The 20,529-nt window shown below is 45.2% G+C and overlaps 1 protein-coding gene across 4 annotated transcripts in view; it reads left to right on the plus strand.

Annotated features, from left to right (window-relative positions):
- The window catches only part of ebf1a (EBF transcription factor 1a), a 500,414-nt gene that overhangs the window by 16,409 nt on the left and 463,476 nt on the right, over positions 1–20,529 (plus strand). For all 4 annotated transcript variants that reach the window (XM_055642599.1, XM_055642601.1, XM_055642600.1 and 1 more), the window contains one exon: positions 3,513–3,581. In XM_055642599.1, coding sequence (XP_055498574.1) covers positions 3,513–3,581 — 69 coding nt within the window. The remainder of the gene's footprint in view (positions 1–3,512; positions 3,582–20,529) is intronic.

The raw sequence follows: 20,529 nt of genomic DNA on the forward strand, positions 1-20,529 counted from the left end.
ATTGAAGGAAGGTTTTATGTGGGTGCTGTTTGTTTATTCCTTGACGTGACCTGCTGATGTGGAAGCTGTCACCCATTGTGTCACTAATGCTGCTTTAAATTGCAAATCTGGCGCCGTGCGGAGCCTGGGTACCTTTGCAAGCCTGTTTTCTAACTCCGTCTTGTTGTGGGTGCAGAGATGTGCTGAATTTGCAAGAGGGTGCAAATGTGCCCTCTGTTAGAAGCATAAAATGAGAGTCTGTTCGCCATTAATCACCTCGGCTAATTGCTATTCTCTACCATCACCCATATGGTGTGAAACCAGCTTGTCTTTTTTTGTGCAAAACCGTTTCTAGTTTCAGGATGGATCCAATTTTAACTTTCAGACAAATTCTGTATTAACAGCACTATCAACCAATATACCAAAATATGAATATCACGCATTAGTATATCACTTACATGACATTTATTATGACAGCCACACATAGTAAGGTCAATTGACCAAATCAGCGCTGTCCGAGTTCTTGATTAGTGATAATAATGAACCTACAAAGGGCTGACAATATTGAAAAATCACATTTGTTTCATGCTAAAGGCCAGGCCCCCTGATGCTCAGCCATTTGGAGTCCATCCTTCTGTACAAACTGGACAGACTCAGCTTTTTATTAAGAAGGAACTGCAGATGCTGGAAAATGGAAGGTACACAAAAATGCTGGAGAAACTCAGCGGGTGCAGCAGCATCTATGGAGCGAAGGAAATAGGCGACGTTTCGGGACGAAACGTCGCCTATTTCCTTTGCTCCATAGATGCTGCTGCACCCGCTGAGTTTCTCCAGCATTTTTGTGTACCTCAGCTTTTTATTCTTCTGCTAGTTTTAAAACAGTTTTGTTGAGTGAATCAGAAGTGTTGGCATTGAAGCGATCAAAGCAAAATGAGTGCCAGATTTACCAAAAAAAAGACAACGACACTTGTAAATGTCTGAAATTCTGATCAGCAGTGGGAGTGAGGCATCACTGCCCACCCTGTGGATTAGTTGATCGCAGCTGGAGATGACTGTTACAGTGCTGCAGTTCATATCACCCTGCCCCGTGAACTGTGGAAGGGAAACAACACAGATCGGTTTCTGCTGCCATTCACCCGTGGTGTGGATTGGAGTGGACGTTAGCGTGTGCTACACAGAGTCAAGCCATTTGGCCCATTCAACCTCTGCCGCTCCACTTCCCCCAACCTCACCCACTGTGATAACTACCCCTGATCCATTGTACAAGAGCCAGTAGCCTGTATGTCTCATGAACAGAGAAAGACCTTTGGTTTTGGAACTCAGCGCTCTTGTCGAATCAGACCCGTGTGTGTAGTACATGAGGAGTGGGGAAAACTAGTCGGGATAGTAACAAACATTCGCATTAATGTAGCACCTTCTACTTGGTGTCCCATGCGCTTACGGGAGGGTTATGGGGCAGTCGTTGTGCCGAGCTGTGTAATAGAAGCCAGAGGGACAGAGATAGGTTCTTCAGCCCATTGAGTCTGTGCTAACCATCAACTAAGTGAGCAGAGATTGGGATCAAACTGGGGACCCCATGACTTGTGTAATAGACTGTGGCCAACTTATATCGACACTAGTGACAATGTATTTGTCTCTTGTGTGGCTTGAAAGCTGCCTTCCCCTTGACAGGAGACACAATGGGCTTCTTTTAAATAGATATCTCCAGATGTGAAAGCCTTTGAGTTCTGCTCAACCACAACACCATGAAGAGATTGACCATGGCACTGTGGCACTATGGTAGAACTGCTGCCTGACAGCGCGGAGATCCAGTTTTGATCATGACCGGATGTATGAGTTTGTATGTTCTTCCTGTGACCATGTGGGTTTCTCCGGGCGCTCCGGTTTCCTCCCACATTCCAAAGATGTGAAGGTTTATAGGTTAATTGGCTTCTGTAAATTGTCCCTCATGTTTTGAATAGAATCAGTGTGAAAGGGTGATTGATGGTAAGCGCGGACTCGGTGGGCTAAAGGGGCTGTTTCCATGCTGTATCTCTAAACTATACTTAACTAAACTAAACTAAACTAAACTAAACCATGACAGAAAGAAAACGTTGAACTAAGCATTCTGAGAAAAGTTGAAGTCAATGGGCATCAAGGGGGAAACCTCCTGGGGGTAGATTGGAGTCACATCTTGCACTAAATGTTGTGGTTGCTGGAAATCAAACATCGCAGCCCTGGATATCATTGCAAGACTTCCCCTGCAGTATCTTCTGCCCAATCATTTTCAATTACTGCATCGCTGATGTTACTTCCATCAAAGGATCAGAGAGAAAATGTTCTTTGAGGATTGCAAATCTTCCATTTAATATATCGGTGAAGTACTGGACGTATGTATACTAAACAGGATCTAGACAGGCTGCCACCTGCAAGAATATTAACGCTTACCACCCCTTACAGGGCAATGAGCATTGTCCTTGCTGAAAGATGACTAAGGGACGCTTGGGTAATCCCACCACTGTGCTGTCAGGGGGCAAGTTCAGCCTCTCCAGAACACGCCTAGGGGAAGGACTGTCACCCTTCCTATTGACTCTGATTACAGCTCTGGACCTGGGAAAAGCCAGGGTCTATCTATCTACATCATCATAAATTGTCCTTCCTCCTTGCTGAGTGCCATCAGGTGTCAGAAGCACAATGGCCTTGTGTCCAGTGCCAGGTTATTAATGGTGGGCCTTCCACTGAGAGCCATGACCCCTTACAGAACCACTGCCCCAAACACACTGCTATTGATAAAGAATAGATGTTGCAATAGATGGCTCCATAGATGCTGCTGCACCCGCTGAGTTTCTCCAGCAATTTTATGTACCTTCGATCTTCCAGCATCTGCAGTTCCTTCTTGAACGCTATTGATAAAGAACTGGGATGACACTTTACATCGGAGAACATGGTCCTAGGGATTCTTTATTGCCCACACACTGGGGGAAATAGGAATGTTATGCAGGGACAGTAGAACTCTAGTATCTAAATAAATTGAACTCTATTAGTTTCTATATTCTTTCCTTAAACTCAATGCAACCTTGCAGCCTTTGAAATGGGATGAAAGAATGGCAGTCAGTGACTGGGGTTAGGCTGAATAGTGTTCACCATCTGTGATGGTTGTAAAATGAGAAGCAAAGAGACCAGCATCCCAGTGCTGATGAGGTTAACTCTCCATCCTTTGTTTGGTGGAGCGCCTGGTTACCTGCTCAGGTGAGCCTTGCTCTGCTGCACACCTTCACAAAGGCAGCTTTTGACTCCCCTAATTATCGCCAGCTGTCCAGGGGAAGTGGGGAGTAGTAATTTTCCCAAATACAACCATGGTCTCCCACTGATTCCTACCTGCTGTTGTGCCCTGCTATAGGTTTGGCAGTAGTTACTTAACCATTATGTGGTTGTTAAATTGTGCCGATCCTGGCTGTTCAGTATAGTGAGGGAAGGCGTCAGTAATTTGAGCCATATGCAGCAATTGTTCCACACTGATTTCTGCGTTTCCTTCTCTTCTCCCCCTCCTGCAGTCGCTGCTGTGACAAGAAAAGTTGTGGCAACAGGAACGAGACACCGTCAGACCCAGTGATAATTGACAGGTACGAACAATTGTTTTGTTATTGATTATTGTGTGACACCTGCCTCTCTGCGAATGGCAATGGTACATTGGCTGGTTGTTATTGTGTGCGTGCACGCGTACTTGATTTTGAACGCGTATATATATATATATATATATATATATATACCCTGTCTCCTCCGTCCTGTTTTGTGCATTGTAATTGTCCTAGTTACACGAGACCAGCTTGGAGATTTTCCGGTTTTGTGGTCCCTGGTGAATTGGGACAATCTGCTATATTAAAGGTGCTAAATAAATAAATGTTTTATACTTGTTGTTGGCGATTGGAGCTCTTTGTTGATTTGACTTAATGAAGGATTTTTTTCATGGTTACCGATTCTACCTCTGATTTTCCACATTGACTGATTTTGGCTATTGTGTGCATTCATTTATTGTTATCTGTATATATGAAGAAATATATGTCGATATTGGTGAATCTCTATATGCATATAGACTACCCAATTTGTGATTGTGATTAGCTAGAATCAGCCGAGTACGGAAAGGTGATAAGAAATACGAACTTTCAAAACAATTCCTGAATTTATTTGCCTTTTTTACAGCATGGTATTGTGCATTGTTACTACTGGATACTTGTCATTGCTTGCGCCCTCACCCAGCTCCCTCCGTTGGAAAATGTGCCAATTTGCCAGAATCGTGACACAAAGCAGAAATGGGGCAATGAGTCTCTGTGCTCATAGTGGGTAAAGGGGGAATGGTCCTTACTGATTGCCAAGCAAGTGATTGTGTGATGTTGGCTGAAGGTCTGTCCAGGTTAATACTAGAGGTACTGTCCAGGTTAATGCTAGAGGTACTGGCCAGGTTAATGCTAGAGGTACTGGCCAGGTTAATGCTAGAGGTACTGGCCAGGTTAATACTAGAGCCTCTGTCCAGGTTAATGCTAGAGCCTCTGTCCAGGTTAATGCTAGAGCCTCTTGCCAGGTTAATACTAGAGGTACTGTCCAGGTTAATACTAGAGGTACTGGCCAGTTACTAGAGCCTAGTCCAGGTACTGGCCAGGTTAATACTAGAGGTACTGGCCAGGTTAATACTAGAGGTACTGGCCAGGTTAATACTAGAGGTACTGGCCAGGTTAATGCTAGAATGCCCTCTTGTCACAGTGGCCGCTTGCACTTGTATACGAGAAATAAGGATATGCACTTGGATAAGGTCTCAGAAGTTAGGGTGCATTAAGGCATTATATGTCAGTGCATATTCAGGAGAGCAGGAGAAATGGAGGATTTAAGGAGCTCTTTCAGATTGTATCTTTGCAGTAAGGTTTGAAGAGCAGCACAAACCCCATATGCTTGGTGTGAGTGTTACTTTGTGCAGCTGATGGCTGCAGCTCTGGGTGGCAAATGTGAACTGTGTACTCCAACTTCCAGTCCTTGTTTTCAGTTTCAAACATAGAATTCCCACCTTTGGGAATTGTCTTGGGGATTAGATACATGTGACTGGTGATCTGACTGGTGATTGATTGACATGGAGTTGGCACAGCAGCAGTTGGCAAAGGCCATTTGAGCCAGCATCGGGCATGGGTGTTGGGTAAAGTTGTTGCTCTGGCAATGTAGTGCGGGCTTCACATTACTGGGGAACACTGTAGCTGGGAGAAGCAAAGAGAAACCAAATTGCTGATCAACAAAAAGGAACCCGCTCCTCTCTCAACATCAGAACAAAACATTACATGCGGAATAAGTGGATACTTTCCCTCGAATCAAATTCACTGTTAACTCCCAGGCCCAACATCACTTTTTGTGTCCAGCTTCGGTTTAAACCAGCATCCGCATGTTCCTTCTTACACATCACTCTCCCAGTGTTAAAAACAAGTCGTGTGAGGCAGAATCTGCCCAGGACCCAAAGATAACGCGTGTTACTTTTGCATTAGTTTCATTTCAGCCCCATTCTTGCCCTTAGAATCGCAAAATAGAATCACAAACCTGCCTGAACCAAAGCATGAAGCAAAGACAAACTCCAGCACATATTCGGTGGAACCCAGGTAGCTGGAACTGTGAGGCAGCAACACTAACTGCTGCACTGTGATGTAGCAGCACTAACTGCTGCACTGTGAGGCAGCAGCACTAACTGCTGCACTACAGCGCCAGCCAACAATGTTACGGTGCTGATTAGTTAGTTATTCCTTTTAAAATCTACTGCTGCGTAATTCCTTTCCCTTTCAGCCACTGTGTTCTCAAATGTCAAACGGTGTTGATAGAGAATTTGTTTCTCCAGCAATTTGTCATTTGTCTGAATATCTTCTCCATATTATGAAGGATTTTGAGTTGCATGTGTGACGTGTCCCACTCACACAAGGGGCTGCTGAGCTTGGCAGGAAGAGGCGGCCTCACTCAGCACGAACCAGCTGCCAACCTCCAACAAGGACCCACAATTTTCAATGAGCTCAGCACATCTGCATTGATGTCACAAACCTGCAGTACTGGAGAATCTGGGTCACCCCTAGTCATTGTCACCTGATGCCTCTGCTGCCATTAGTCAGCGGGAAGGGTTTAGTTTGGACCTGTCCGTGGCTACAGGGGTTAAAGAAAGGTTAGCTCTAATCAAAACGCTTGTTTTAAGTTGAATAATCACCTGAGGTTCATGATTATAAGAGTTGTGGGTGTCACTTCATGTTGTGATTACTGTTAAAATTTAAATTATTCAATGCGTGGCAACTCTCCCAAGTTAGGAAAATGCAACAAACAGCTCTGAATTGTTTGACCCCCACTCTTTCAGCCTGTCTGATGAGCAGGGGAGCTAATTTGAGATGAGATAGGATACATTTGATGATAGATTAGAGCAATAACTTGAGACACGTCCGTGGATGTCTGCCCTGGATGTCTGAAGAAGGGTCTCGACCCGAAATATCACCCATACCTTCTCTCCAGAGATGCTGCCTGTCCCGCTGAGTTAATCCAACGTTTTGTGTCCTGCAGAATCTTGCCTTGTCCTCACAAAGTTAGTCGTTGCTGATTGTTTGACCTTGGTTGGCAACCCCACTGATCGCGGCCCTCCTCATACACAGTGCCAGCAGGTGTCCACGTTCAATTAGAGGGTCAGCAGACCATCCATGGGCAGCAACTCAGGACAAGTTGTGACTGAGAGTGTATCGGCTTTGTGTGCAATTAAGGATACCTTTTTGATATCGGGTCCCAGTCTGCAGGGTGATGCAGTTAAAGTATAAAGTATCCTTTATTGTCATTCAAACTAACTAGAAATGAAATACCTTGCAGTCATAACAGAGAATAAAATAACAGAACACACAATGAACACAATTTAACATCCACCACAGTGAGTCTACCAGGCACCTCCTCACTGTGATGGAAGGCAAAAGTCTTAAAGTCCATGTGTCTTCCTTCCTTGTTCTCCGTCTGCGATGAGGTGATCCAGGCTTTCGATGTTGGGCCCCCCGCCGGGTGATGGTAAGTCCCGCGGCCGAATCCGAGCTCCGTGAACGGGCCGGTGCAAACTCCATGGCCCGGGGCGGACGAAGCTGCCACCCTCCAGTCCGGCGGACAAAGCTGTTGTTGCGGGAGCTCCGGAGAATCGGTCACCAACCTGGGACCTGCGAGCTCCCGATGTTGTCGTCCACTGGGCCCGCGGCCGAAGCCTCCGAGGCTCCGAAGTCGGGTCGCCGCCGCCGCAGCCGCCACCACAGCCCCGAAGTCGGCCAGCTTCGCGATGGTGAGTCCTGGCTCTGCATCCGGAGCCTCGAGGTCGGTCCCAGTTGGAGGCCGCCAGCTCCGCGATTAGGCCTCAGCGCAGACGGAGATGGAGACGGAGACGGGAATACGACAAAGAAAAGGTCGCAACCCCCCAAAGGAAGAGACTAAAGCAAGTCTCCCCCGCCTCCCACACATACAAAACTAAAAATAAACTAAAACATACGTCCTACAAGATAAAGAAAACACGCAAATAAGAAAAAGACAGACGGACTGCAGGCGAACCGCAGCTGCATGGCAGCACCGCCACTTCCGGGTGCAGAACTACCGTTTGCTGCAATTCTGTGCTCCCTGCTTTAAAAAATGTAATATCTGCAAACAATGGGATTTAAACTAACTTTTAACTTATTTTTGAAAGAGTCCTCTGATGCAACAGGAGTGGAAAGTTCTGCAGTGCAGTAACTCCTTGATTTTTATATCCTTTTGCTATAAAGTCATTGATTTTTTGGGGTGCATGGCCACAATTTACAAAACCATTTTCACTTGTTATGAACTCTCCACTACATTATACTAAAATACCATACTCCACTTTTGTCCAACTTTTTGACTTGGAAATCTTTTACAGATCGAAGTATCAGTGTCACAGTGGCTTGGGATGCCTTTTTCCATAATTTTCATTTGCTAGTGAAAATAAATGAAAATAAATGTGAAGATATTCTCCCCAAGACTTCTCATTGCAGGCAACATCATATTGATTACATTCCAGAAGTATGTATGCTTTGAAAAAGTTTGCTGGAACTTCTTTTGCAAATCGCTGGCTCTGTTATCATTGCACGGTGAAGTCACGGCAAAGTCTTTGCCAGAATGGAAACAATGAACACACGTTGCCTGGTTTAGTTGAGAAAAGCTTACTCATTAAAAGAAAATATTCAAACTGGATTTTATATATGCATGCAATATGTTCAGAGGGTGCAATTTTCAGAATGTATTCCAGTGAGTTTGGGAAGTTGTAAATAAAACACAGAAATTAAGGTGAAACGTGAGAAAGTTTGGCCTCATTGAGGTTCTTCATTAAATAACACTGACAGGGAACCAGTATGGGTGACCATGGAGCTGGCCTTGTGTGTACATGTCATATGTCTGTATGTATGCATGCATGTTCTTATGTATGTATATGTATGTAAACACAGAGGTGAGCACAGAGGTAGCAAAGGGTGGTCATGTTCTGATTGTCTGAGGCATTCTTTATGACCAGCTACAGAGAGTAGGTAGATGTTGACAGTCTTGGTAGGTTTCATGCATCCACTGATGCAGCGACCGCTTGTGTTTAGCACAGGATCAATCTTCATTGCATGAGCTGAACGCTCCCATGCAGCGCAGGCATACTCGGCAGCAGAGAAGCAGAGAGCCAAAGCTGTTGATCGAATGGTTGTGGAATTTGCTCCCATTTTGTGGTACTCGGCTTACTAAGAAGAGAATTGCTGAAATTTACTTTTCCTTCCAGCTTGGTGATATGTGCTTTGTTGGTCAGAGATGTATAAGGATAGGGTACATTAGGAGGGCTATGGACCAAGCGCAGGCAGATGGGACTAGTGTAGCTGGGGCATGTTGGCCGGTGTGGGCAAGTTGGGCCGAAAGGCCTGTTTCCACGCTGTATCACTCTATGACTTTATGTCACCAATTTTACACTTTGAAGGCATTAAAATAGGTTTCAAGTTATTTGCGTATTACCTTTTCTTATTGATATCAAATGTTGCTTTATCCATATGCTTTGTTGAGGGAGAGGAAGTTCTTGGATCTTGCCAGTGCATTAACCTGCCATTGAAAAGAGCACAAAAGGCCATTAACAACAATTTGTTATTTTTGTGGACTTCCTTTATTTCCTTTCTTGTTGATAGTATTTGCATATTATATTTCACAATGTTGATACGTATTCATTGCCCCTCTCAGAGTCAGTGCCTGGGATGGAGTGGTCGGGGTGGAAGGCAACTCAGGAAAAGATATGTGACAGAGAGGAGTCAACTTAATGTTGGGATGGAGTGGTCGGGGATGGAGAGTTAAACTCAGTGGTTGAAAAGATATGCCATAGAGCTTGTCTGAGTCAACTTGTGCCAATTAACAACACACAGTCCTTAACAGATCCAGAGTTTGCAGTTTGCTTTTGATAGTAAACGTGGAGGTGGTTCCACGCAGTATTGCCTTACATATTTCACACAGCGTTTTGTGATAGTAGAAGAGGTGCATGGCTGTCAACATTTCAGCTTGTTGACAAGTGGCAGCAAAATGCTGGTCAGAGGTGTCAACATTTTCAATATTCTTTTAAGTGGCAGTTTCAGCAGGCGCCCTGCACACGTGGGCCCAGCTAAGTTGGTTTTCCTAGAACCCATGTTGTTCTTTTGCTGTCCCTGTGAAATCTTTCACTCGCAGTATGATTTATGATTGCTGGTTTTGCTACATGTTGCAATATTTTTTGAAAATGATTTAGGGTACCAAATCTTTGACAAAAAGTTTTGGCTGTGGTACCCCATTGTCGTAGGTTGACGCTAGGTTCGTAGGTGAAATTCAATTAAAACTAGTCCCTGGCAGTTAGACTTAAGAGTCGGCCTAAGTCCATCTCTATACATGTTTCAGGATGAAACCTTTCTGTGACTAGGTCAGCGGCAGGACAGACCCCGGTTCAATCAGTGGGACATGACCATTACAGCGGCAGAGACCCCGGTTCAATCATGACTAATTGTGCTGATTGTATGGAGTTTGCACGTTCTCCCTGTGATTGCGTGGGTTTTCTCCAGCTGCTCTGGTTTCCTCCCACATTCCATAGGTTTGTAGGTTAATTGGCATCTGTAAATTGTCCCTGGTGTGTAGGATAGTGTATGGGTAATAGTTGCTTGGTGCAGACTCAGTGGGCCCAAGGGCCTGTATCTCTAAACCACACTAAAGCAAACTAAAGTAAGCTAAAGTAAACCTACCACATGTACAATGCCCACTGCTGTCTGCTTTCTGCTTCTTGTCTCTCATAAGGCCAATAGCTGCACTTGACAGACCAGAGAGGCCAATGTATAGGAAGGAAGTTGCTTTTCCTACTATTTCAGATAAGGTGTCATTCATGAGAGCGACTTGTTGAACTAATCAGGTTAATTGAGAGGTCTGGACAGCCGTCAATGATCTGATCTTTCCTTCCTGTCAGGACTGAGGGCGGGGGAAGGACAAGAATGTTTTAGATAATTGGTTTAAATTCACGCTGCACAGAACTGGTGGTACATAATCAGCAATATTTACGCATTTTGTGGCTTTGTATGAATAGTGGATCCCTTCAACTTTGGAAGGATTCCATCAACACCTCCCCCATCCTCGTCGTACTAGCCTCAAAGTCGTCTCGTTGAGTCTCATTGTCTGTAACTTGTTCTCACCTAGGCCACTGCTAACAATGACCTGTTTCCTTTATCATCTTTACTTTTTTACATATCGTTCACTCACTTTTTCTACATCTCCTCCATGACCGTCAATATCCCTCGTTTCCCTTTCCCCTGACTCTCATTCTGATGAAATGGTCTCTCCCTCTGTTTCCCCTCTCTCCTCTCTCCCCCTCTCTCTCTCCCCCTCTCTCTCCCCCTCCCTCTCTCTCTCTATCTCTCTCTCTCCTCTCTCCCTCTCTCTCTCCCTCTCTCCCTCTCTCTCTCTCTCTCTCTCTCTCTCTCTCTCTCTCTCTCTCTCTCTCTCTCTCTCTCTCTCTCTCTCTCTCTCTCTCTCTCTCCACCTCTCTCTCTCCCTCTCTCTCCCTCTCTCCCTCTCTCTCTCCCCCCCTCTCTCCCCCCCTCTCCCTCTCTCTCTCTCTCTCTCTCCCCCTCTCTCTCTCTCTCTCTCTCTCTCTCCCTCTCTCTCTCCCCCTCTCTCTCCCCCTCTCTCCCTCTCTCTCTCTCTCTCTCTCTCTCCCTCTCTCTCTCTCTCTCTCTCTCTCTCTCTCTCTCTCTCTCTCCCCTCTCTCTCTCCCCCTCTCTCTCCCTCTTTCTCCCCCCTCGTTTCCCTTTCCCCTGACTCATTTTGATGAAATGGTCTCGACCCGAAACATCACCTATTCCTTTTCTCCAGAGATGATGTCTGACCCACTGAGTTACTCCAGCTTTTTGTGTCTATCTTCGGTATAAACCAGCATCTGCGACACAACACTTTTTTATTAATTATCTTCTTGTTCCTGATTTGACATTGCCTTACATTCTCCAACATGCCTGGTCAATAGTAGAGCCTTACTCACGTGATTAAGGGGGCCTGATGTTCTCCTCATGCAGCGTACACTCTCTCTGGGAGATGAGTTCTGAGCAGTCCTGAACTACTATTTACCTTATTGGTAACCCTCAGACTATCCTTGATTGGACTTTTGCTGGCTTTATCTTGCACTAAACCTTATTTCCTTATCATATATCTATACGCTGTGAATGGCTGCATTGTAATCACGTATTGTCTTCCCGCTGATGGGATAGCACGCTCCAAAACCTCGGTACACGTGACAATAAACTAAACTGAACTGGGTGGGTTATGAGAAGTGGCAGTCAGGATAAAGAATCCCTTTGAAGATAGACACAAAATGCTGGTGGACAGAAATGCTGGAGAATCTCAGCGTGCGAGGCAGCATCAATGGAGAGAAGGAATAGGCAACGTTTCGGGTTGAGACCCTTCTTCAGACTGAAGACCTGAAATATCGCCTTTTCCTTCTCTCCATAGATGCTGCCTCACCCCCCGTGTGTTTCTCAAGCATTTTCGTCTACCCTCTGATTTTACCAGCGTTTGCAGTTCTTTCTTAGACACAAAATGCTGGAGTAACTCGGCGGGTCAGGCAGTAGCTCTGAAGAAAAGGATCAGGTGTTGTTTCGGGTTGAAACCCTTAACGTCACCTATTCCTTTTTTCCAGAGATGCTGCCTGTCCCGCTGAGTTATTCCAGCATTTTGTGTCTATCTTCGGTGTAAACCAGCATTTGCAGTTCTTACCTACACACAAAGAACCCCTTCTACAGATCTTCCCCTCTGTCATCTTCCTTGTTTCTGACTTTGAAAAATGCTGGGAATCAAACTGTATATATTGATGTGCATGGCTTAGTGAGTCTCTGTCCTTATTAACCGCAAAGACACCCTCTAGCTCTGTTTCAATTTGTAGCATGCATATTCAGGTGGGGAATTAGTGTTACAGATTATAAAAATACATTGATTATTAGTGTTATAGGTATCACTATGTTTTAATGGGTCGATGAATGCCAACTGTGCTGTATAATTAATGTGAATCAACATTGCATGAAGATAAATTATCTGACCTCCGCTGTTTCAGAAAGCCATGATATTGTGCACAAAGTGCATGGCTTTCAATGCAAATTGAACTGGCAGTATTGTGACCCTGTTAATGGACTAACAGCTGTAGTAATTTTCATAAAGGGCTGAGGTTGAAATGCAGTTTGGAATCAGAGGGCAAATTACAATGTACCATCCGTGGAGATATTGATGAAACTAAGCACTTTTAGCAAGGTACAAAAGTATAGCATTGTCTTACATAGAAACTGAAGCCACAGCTTTACGGCAGCTCGCCCCAGCAGCTGATCTTGAAATATGATCCTTGGTGGCTTGGAGGATGCTTTGCGGAGTATAGATGTCAGACTCACCCCTGTCCTCAGCCACTTTTTAGTTTAGTTTTAGTTTAGAGATACAGCGTGGAAACAGGCCCTTCGGCCCACCGAGTGAGTCTACACCAACCAGCGATCCCAGCACACTAACACTACCCTACACACACTAGGGACAATTTACATGTACACCACACTAGTTAACCTACAAACCTGTACGACTTTGGAGTGGGGAAGATCTCGGAGAAAACCTACGCAGGTCACGGGGAGAACGTGCAAACTCCATACGGACAGCACCCTTAGTCAGGATCGAACCCGGGTCTCTGGCGCTGTAAGGCAGTAGCTCTGCCGCTTGGTCATCGTGCTGCCCGACTGTTCAGAATTCACTGGATTGCAATCCACAGCTCCAGCTGACGAGCCCCATCACAGTCACACAGACTAGGGAACAATTACATGGATGAGCTGCCAAAGGGCCTTAATGGAAAAGACTTCACCTTATGGATTTGGGGGGGAAAAGGGGAGAAACTGGGAATAAAAAAACGGCATTCCTTCTGAGTAAATACAAAGGAAATTTCTGCTTTTGATTCTGATTTTGTTGCAGATAAAGTAGGTGCCAAAGTGAGATAGCAGAGCCGAATTAAAGTAGTGATTTGCTTCCAAATGGCTGTAATAGTATGTTCAGTGATTAGGAGCCTATTTGAGATGTGAAGTATGGACCTTGGAGAGTTATGTTTGCTTTTTAAGCTACCGACTCCTTGCTACTCATCGCCATCCCTTAACTTGCTGACTGAATTCAGCTTCAAGAAGCTGCGTTTGGAGCTTTTAAACAGGTCTTTTATACACTTTAAATGCACATTTATGCTGTCATAAAGCCTTTTTGTGACTCTGAATGTGCAAAGTGAAAAGTTTCTGCAATTTTATTAGTGCAAAAATCTGCACGCACTATGCTTGGCAAGGAACATTTTAAGTGTTTTTCCTCTGCAATTTCCTTCTCTCTGTTGAAGGAGGTGAATTTACTGGGGCCCAGCTCGCCATTTTGCTGTTGCTTTGATTCAGTGTTGATACCTTTTGAGGGTCCAGATGATGAATGCCTTAGACTATTTGATCAGGAGGACATCATTGCCCTTTCCTCACCCCTCATTCTTCAAGTGATCTCTTTATACGATACAATACGGCCAAACTTTATTTACCCAAGGAGGGAAATTAGTCTGCCAACAGTCATGAAACATAACGAGGCTCATGAAACATGAAATTAAGGTGACGTCCAAGATTGGGGATGAGCAGAAATTGCCCTCAAACATCTCAAGACACAGCACGGAAACATTATCAAACACAATTTGAGGCCATGTCACATAAAGAAATAATAGGATAAGTGATGAGATGTGGTCACTTTTCAAGGATTTAAGGATTGTGTTAAGGTTGGCTTCACTAGCCATCTCGGAGCCCACAGGATGAGAGTGGAATTAAGTCCCTTTCTGATCACAAGGGACTGTCCAAAAAATAAAACATGACAAGCAACTGGCAGCTGAATGTATCACCACTCTTCGTTAAGTGATGAAGTAAGGTGGTTGTCTCCCTTGGTGGATCGATGATATCTTGGACAGCTCCAGGGTGGAGGAGATATTTCGATGGCTACCAGTAATGCTATGGAGTGATTTAGAAGCAAGGAAGTCAAATGGGCATAAGAGATGAATGGAAACTAATTGGGTGCAAAGAAATGGTGTTGAACAGAGGTGCCCTGGGTTTCAAGCCTGGAGATCGAGCTTTGATTCCTGAAGATAGCATCACAGGTGGATAGGGTTGGGAAAAAGACATGTGGCGTGTTTGTCTTCACAGGTCAGAGTATAAAAGCTGGGATGTTATGTTGCCAATTTACAAAACACTGGTTATGCTGCACTTGTGTACAGTTCTGGTTGCCACCAACAGGAAGGATGAGGTTGATTGGAGAGAGTGCAGGGGAGACTCAACTGGATAGAAGGACTGTAGTTATGGAGAGAGATTGTATATATTGGGCTTGTTTCCCTGTGTTGTGGTTGTGCAGTGGGTGGAGCAACTACTTTATAGTGTCAGAGACCCAAGTTCAAACTTGACCCTCTATGCTGCCTGTGTGGAGTTTGCATGTCCCTGTGACCGTGTGGGTCTCTTCTGGATGCTTCAGGGCGGCATGGTGACATAGCAGTAAAGCTACAGCACCAGAGACCCGGGTTCGATCCCAACTACAGGTGCTGTCTGTACGGAGTTTGTACGTTCTCCCCGTGACCTGCGTGGGTTTTCTCCGAGATCCTCAGTTTCCTCCCACACTCCAAAGACATACAGGTTTGTAGGTTAATTGGCCTGGTGTGATGTAAAATTGCCCCTAGTGTGCGTCGGGTAGTGTTAATGTGCGGGGATCGCTGGTCGGTGCAGACTTGGTGGGCCGAAGGGCCTGTTTCCATGCTGTATCTCTAAACTAAACTAAAAAGTATCATCCCACATCCCAAAGATATGCAGATTGGTTTAATTGCCCTCTGTGTGTATGTGACGTGCAGTTGAAGGGAATGTTGGGAGACTAAAATGGTTTAGGATAGAATTAGTTGTAGTGGTTAGTTGGATGGTTGATAGTTGGCAAGTACTTGTGGGCAGAAGGGCCTGTGTGCATGCTGTGTGACTCCATCACTTCTAATTAAGTAAGTAAGTAAGTAAGAAAGTTTATTGACCAAGTATTCCCATACAAGGAATTTGCCTTGGTGCTCCGCCCACAAGTAACAACATGACATACAGGGACAGTACATGTTTGCAGGGACTGGCTAAAAATGTCTGTATAGACCGGTGCCAGCTGTTTGGCACAGATCTATAGAGTAGAGTGGGAAACATTGTCAGATTTCCAGCTCTTTTGTCCTCGAACTTACTTGATTATTCACTTGAACTTACCTCCTGCACTGTGCCTGGAAGAAATGCAATGCTGTATACATTTGATTCCTTTTCTAGCAATAGGGCAAACCGAATAGATGCACAGAGTCTCTTGCCTAGAGAAGGTGAATCGAGGACCAGATAATAGGTTTAAGGTGAAGGGGAAAAGGTTTAATAGGAATCTGAGGGGTAACTTTTTCACACAATGTGCGGTGGCGTATGGAACGAGCAGTCAGGGATGGTAGTTGAGGCAGGGACTATCCCAATGTTTAGGAAACAGTTAGACAGGTACATGGATAGTTCATGTATGCTTGCTCTAGGGGGATTTTACATCGGGGATATATAGTACGAGGGCGATCGTTTCGTCGAAAATGCAGTCCGGCACCTGAACTCCCGTGCTCAGACTAGGTCTCCTCCATTGCAGTGGGAATTGGTTGGCACCTCATATGGCCTGGGTAGCCTTTGTCCGGATGAAGGGCCTGTTTCCTTAACCCTCTAGCTGTCTCCTGTATCACTCAGGCTCTCCTCCTCCCCCTTTTCCTGACTCTAATAAGAAGGGTTTGATTAATTCTGTGCTGCGACCCGTGGTCCAGCAATTTTGTGTACCATGGATAGTTCAGCTTGGGCAGAAAACTGAGGTGGGACTAGGGGGAGGTTAATTCTGTCGGTGGGGCAGTTTGGGAGGGCCTGTGATCACTTCTGTGACGTGGTAAGGAAGAAACTGCTTACATGTCAGAGAGGAAGAAAGCTTTTCAGCTAATTTAAAGATTTCCTCTGTGTCGTTTTGAAACTTAAATGAATGATTTAAATTGTATCAGCAATCTGACTCTTGTTGGTATTCTCAGGAAAGAGTTCCGCTGGTGGATTATTTTCTTTAGCACTTGAGGATAAGGGAAACTGTTAGTTTTAAAATTGGAAACATCTGGGCTCCCCTGGACAACCAGAGGGGGAATTGATGAAACATAACACTGTGTGTTCAAAACCCCAGCTCTTTCTTTGGTTCCAACAATGAACATGGAGCTTGAATCTTTGGTGTACCACATCTTACAAGAATAACGTTTCAAGAGGGCGAGTAAATAAATAAATCAACCAATGAAGTTAATTTAATTGTGTTCATGTGCGATTGGATCCATTAGTTTCACACCCATGTCTATGCTCCTGCTTATGGCAAGAAGGAACTGCAGATGCTGGTTTACACCGAAGATAGCACAAATTGCTGGAGTAACTCAGCGGGACAGGCAGCGTCTCCGGAGAGGAGGAATGGGTGACGTTTCTTGTCAAGACCCCTTCATCTGAAGATGCTGCCTGTCCCGCTGAGTTACTCCAGCATTTTGTGTCTATCTTCTACGCTCTGCTTGATTGCCTTTCACCTTACTGCATTTCCCTTTATCGACCTGCCTGTCTTTGCTCTTCTCCATCATCTACTAATGGCCCTGTCCCACGGTACGAGTTCATTCCAAGAGTTCTCCCGAGTTTGCCTTGATTCGAACTCGGAGATTTACGGTAATGGCCGCTCGTCGGTACTCGGGGCTCTCGTGGACATTTTTCAACGTGTTGAAAAATCTTCACGAGTCTTCCCGATCTTATCTGCCGTTAGCGAGTCTTCCTGAGTACCTGCCGTTAGCGTTACGAGCCGCTAAGAGACGTCCCCGAGCTCCGACGTACCCGCTACGTTCATTCTCCGTGCTTGCCACGAGTTTGATTTTTTTAGAGAGCTCTTGGAATGAACTCGTACCATGGGACAGGGCCAAACACCAGCTTTCCCTTGGAGTTGTGCTTGCTATTTTACTGAGCCACTCGAATAGTGGAAGCAAGTTCCGCATTCTAACCATGGGTCCCATGAGTTTGCTTTTGAGTTTATTAGTAACTGGGGGTGGGGGAGAGAGGATTAGCCCTGGCAGAAGATGGTATTCAATATCATTCATTATCCATTCGACAGAGATGCTGGGCTTAGCTCTCAGATCCAATTAAAAAGTATCGGAACAAGGGTCTCGACCTGAAATGTCACCCGTTCCTTCGATCCAGAGATACTGCCTGGCCTGCTGAGCCACTCCAGCATTTTGTGTCCATCTTCAGTGCAAACCAGCATCTGCAGTTCCTTCCGAGGTAAAAAGTGCATTCCCCTTGAAGGCAGAGAGTCCATGATAGTGGCGCTGAAGGGAGAACTGCGTGCCTACTCATTCTTGGTACCCTAGTTGGGGTAGATGTGCCTCAAACAACTCCTCCAGTAAATACCTCAGACAGCAGTCTTTTCTGGTTTACTCCCCCACCCACCCCCACCCCCACCACTCCCCTTATTTTTTTATTTCACTTCCTGTCATAAAGGTCGGGGAAGGGTGACCCCTGCATCAGCAGCAAGGTTACTGAATTATTCATGCAATTGACTTTGTGTCAGCGTACACATTTGTGCAGAGGGATGTTTTATTCATTTATCTCATTTAAAGGCCTTCCCTGCACCTGTTCTACCACTAAGTACCGAGTGATTTGCATTTGATGCTAATTTAGTTACTGTATCAGACTGATTTCTCTCTTAATTTATTTTTTGAACAACACTCGCTCAGAAAGGTAGTAAACAACAGATTTGGTTGATTTTTTTGTTGTATTTATTAATTGGTAAGGGAAATCCTGATTTTTAGTTCCTTGCATTTCACGTTTCTGTGCACACACACGTTCACCTTGGTAGTAATGTTGCTGTCTTTCATCTTGCTCAATGTGGCTGTCTGCATTTAAAAATAAAATGAACCCATTATACCAAATAGTTTTGACTTCATTACACAGAGGACTGAAGTCCTTCCTCTTCTTCTTCTCCTTGTTCTTCTCCTTCCTCCCCTTCCTTATCCCTTGGGAAGGAGGGGGACTTGCTTACTTTCCAGGCCTGTGCTTCCTGAGGCAGCTAATGAAGCCAGCGTGGGGACTGCAGACTCTGCCACAGGTGGGACATTAGATGCTTGATGAGGTGGTTGGTTTGGCTAATTGGGATGGTTTGCACCCTTCCACTATTTCATAGTGTTGTCCACCTGCTGCCACAGTAGAGACTCCGACCAGGTGGTCACTGGCCCCTTGGATGTTTCTTCTCAATTTTGAGTGGTCGCAGGTCAGGAATTCCCATGAGTCGATGAGGATGTTATTATTTCTTCAGGAGATTCGGCATTAGAATTGTCATATCGGGCAAATATCAGTGGGGTTTTTTTTTAAGGCAGAGATAGATAGATTCTTGATTAGTACAGGTGTCAGAGGTTATGGGGAGAAGGCAGGAGAATGGGGGTAGGAGGGAGGGATAGATCAGCCATGATTGAATGGCGGAGGAGACTTGATGGGCCGAATGGCCTAATTATACTCCTATCCCTTATGATACAACCAGTCAGGATGCCTTCTATAAATGGGCAGCATGGTGGTGCAGTGGTAGAGTTGCTGCCTTACAGCGTTTGCAGTGCCGGGGACCCGGTTCTGATCCCGACCTGACGTGCTGTCTGTACGGAGTTTGTACGTTCTCCCCGTGACCGCATGGGTTTTCTCCAAGATCTTCGGTTTCCTCCCACACTCCAGTGACGTTCGTAGGGTAATTGGCTTGGTATGAATGTACATTGTCCCTACTGTATGTAGGATAGTATTAATGTGCGGGGATCGCTTGCTGGTGTGGACTCGGGGGGCTGAAGGGCCTCTTTCCGTGCTGTATCTCTAAACTAACCTAAAACAAAACTAAACAAAACTAGTGCATCTGTAGAAGTAGGATTATTCAATGACACGCTGAAACTCTTAAGCTCAGTCATAGAGTCAGAGACCATAGAAACTGATCCTTCGGCCCAACCAATCCATGACAGCAAAGACGCACCATCTAAGCGACCCCCAAATACTTGCTCATGTTTGGCCCAAATCCCTCTAAACCTTTCCTATCCATGAGCAACTTCTGAGAAAGTATGGAAAGAAGGGGTGCTTGTCGGAGCTAGAAAGTGACCCATGGTTTCTTGACCATCATGGAAACGTGGTTGGGGGAAGGTAGAGGGAGGGACATGCAGCAGGGGCAAGTTGGCAGATCAATATTTTGCACCCAGGTGTTGAGGTGACCTCAGTACTGGAATGGAGTTGTTAATGGTGGGACAGTGTTCTGTTCATCCCCTACACCAGCTCCATCCTGATGGGAATTCTGTTGGAGATGAGGAGCAACCTTGCAACAAGGAAGACTGAGAAGGCTGATCTGCAGTTAAGGCGCAAAGAACAGTACTCTCGTTATGGCAATGTTAATATACGAGAACATTCTTTAATTGGCATCAAGTTGGTTTGGCAAACACTCACCGTTCATATACACATGTAGCTTCCAGATAGTTGGAGGAATCTTAAAATGTTTGACAGTAATTCTGCGAAGTCTTACTCCCAGCCTCACATAGAGCAGAGATATAATGGAAATACAGCAGATTCTGCAGCCATCATTATAGCTGGTGAACTCTGCACATTAATGAGTCTCGGAAGAGAGGATTTATCCAGTGGCTAATCAGCAGAACTTTGGAAAGTCGGACCAATGTTGCTGTGTGTTGAAATCATTTATGTTAACATAAATAGATACATGAGGAGGCCATTCGGCCCTTTGACACAGCACCGCCATTCATTGAGATCATGGCTGATCATCCACGATCAGTAACCCGAGCCTGCCTTCTCCCCATGTCCCTCGATTCCACCAGCCCCAAGAGCTCTATCTAACACTCTTTTAAATTCATCCAGTGAATTGGCCTCTACTGCCTTCCGTGGCAGAGAATTCCACAAATTCACAACTCTCTGGGTTAAGACAGCG

The sequence above is a fragment of the Leucoraja erinacea genome, chromosome 11, assembly GCF_028641065.1.
Source record: "Leucoraja erinacea ecotype New England chromosome 11, Leri_hhj_1, whole genome shotgun sequence".
In the NCBI taxonomy this organism is placed as follows: Eukaryota; Metazoa; Chordata; class Chondrichthyes; order Rajiformes; family Rajidae; genus Leucoraja; species Leucoraja erinaceus.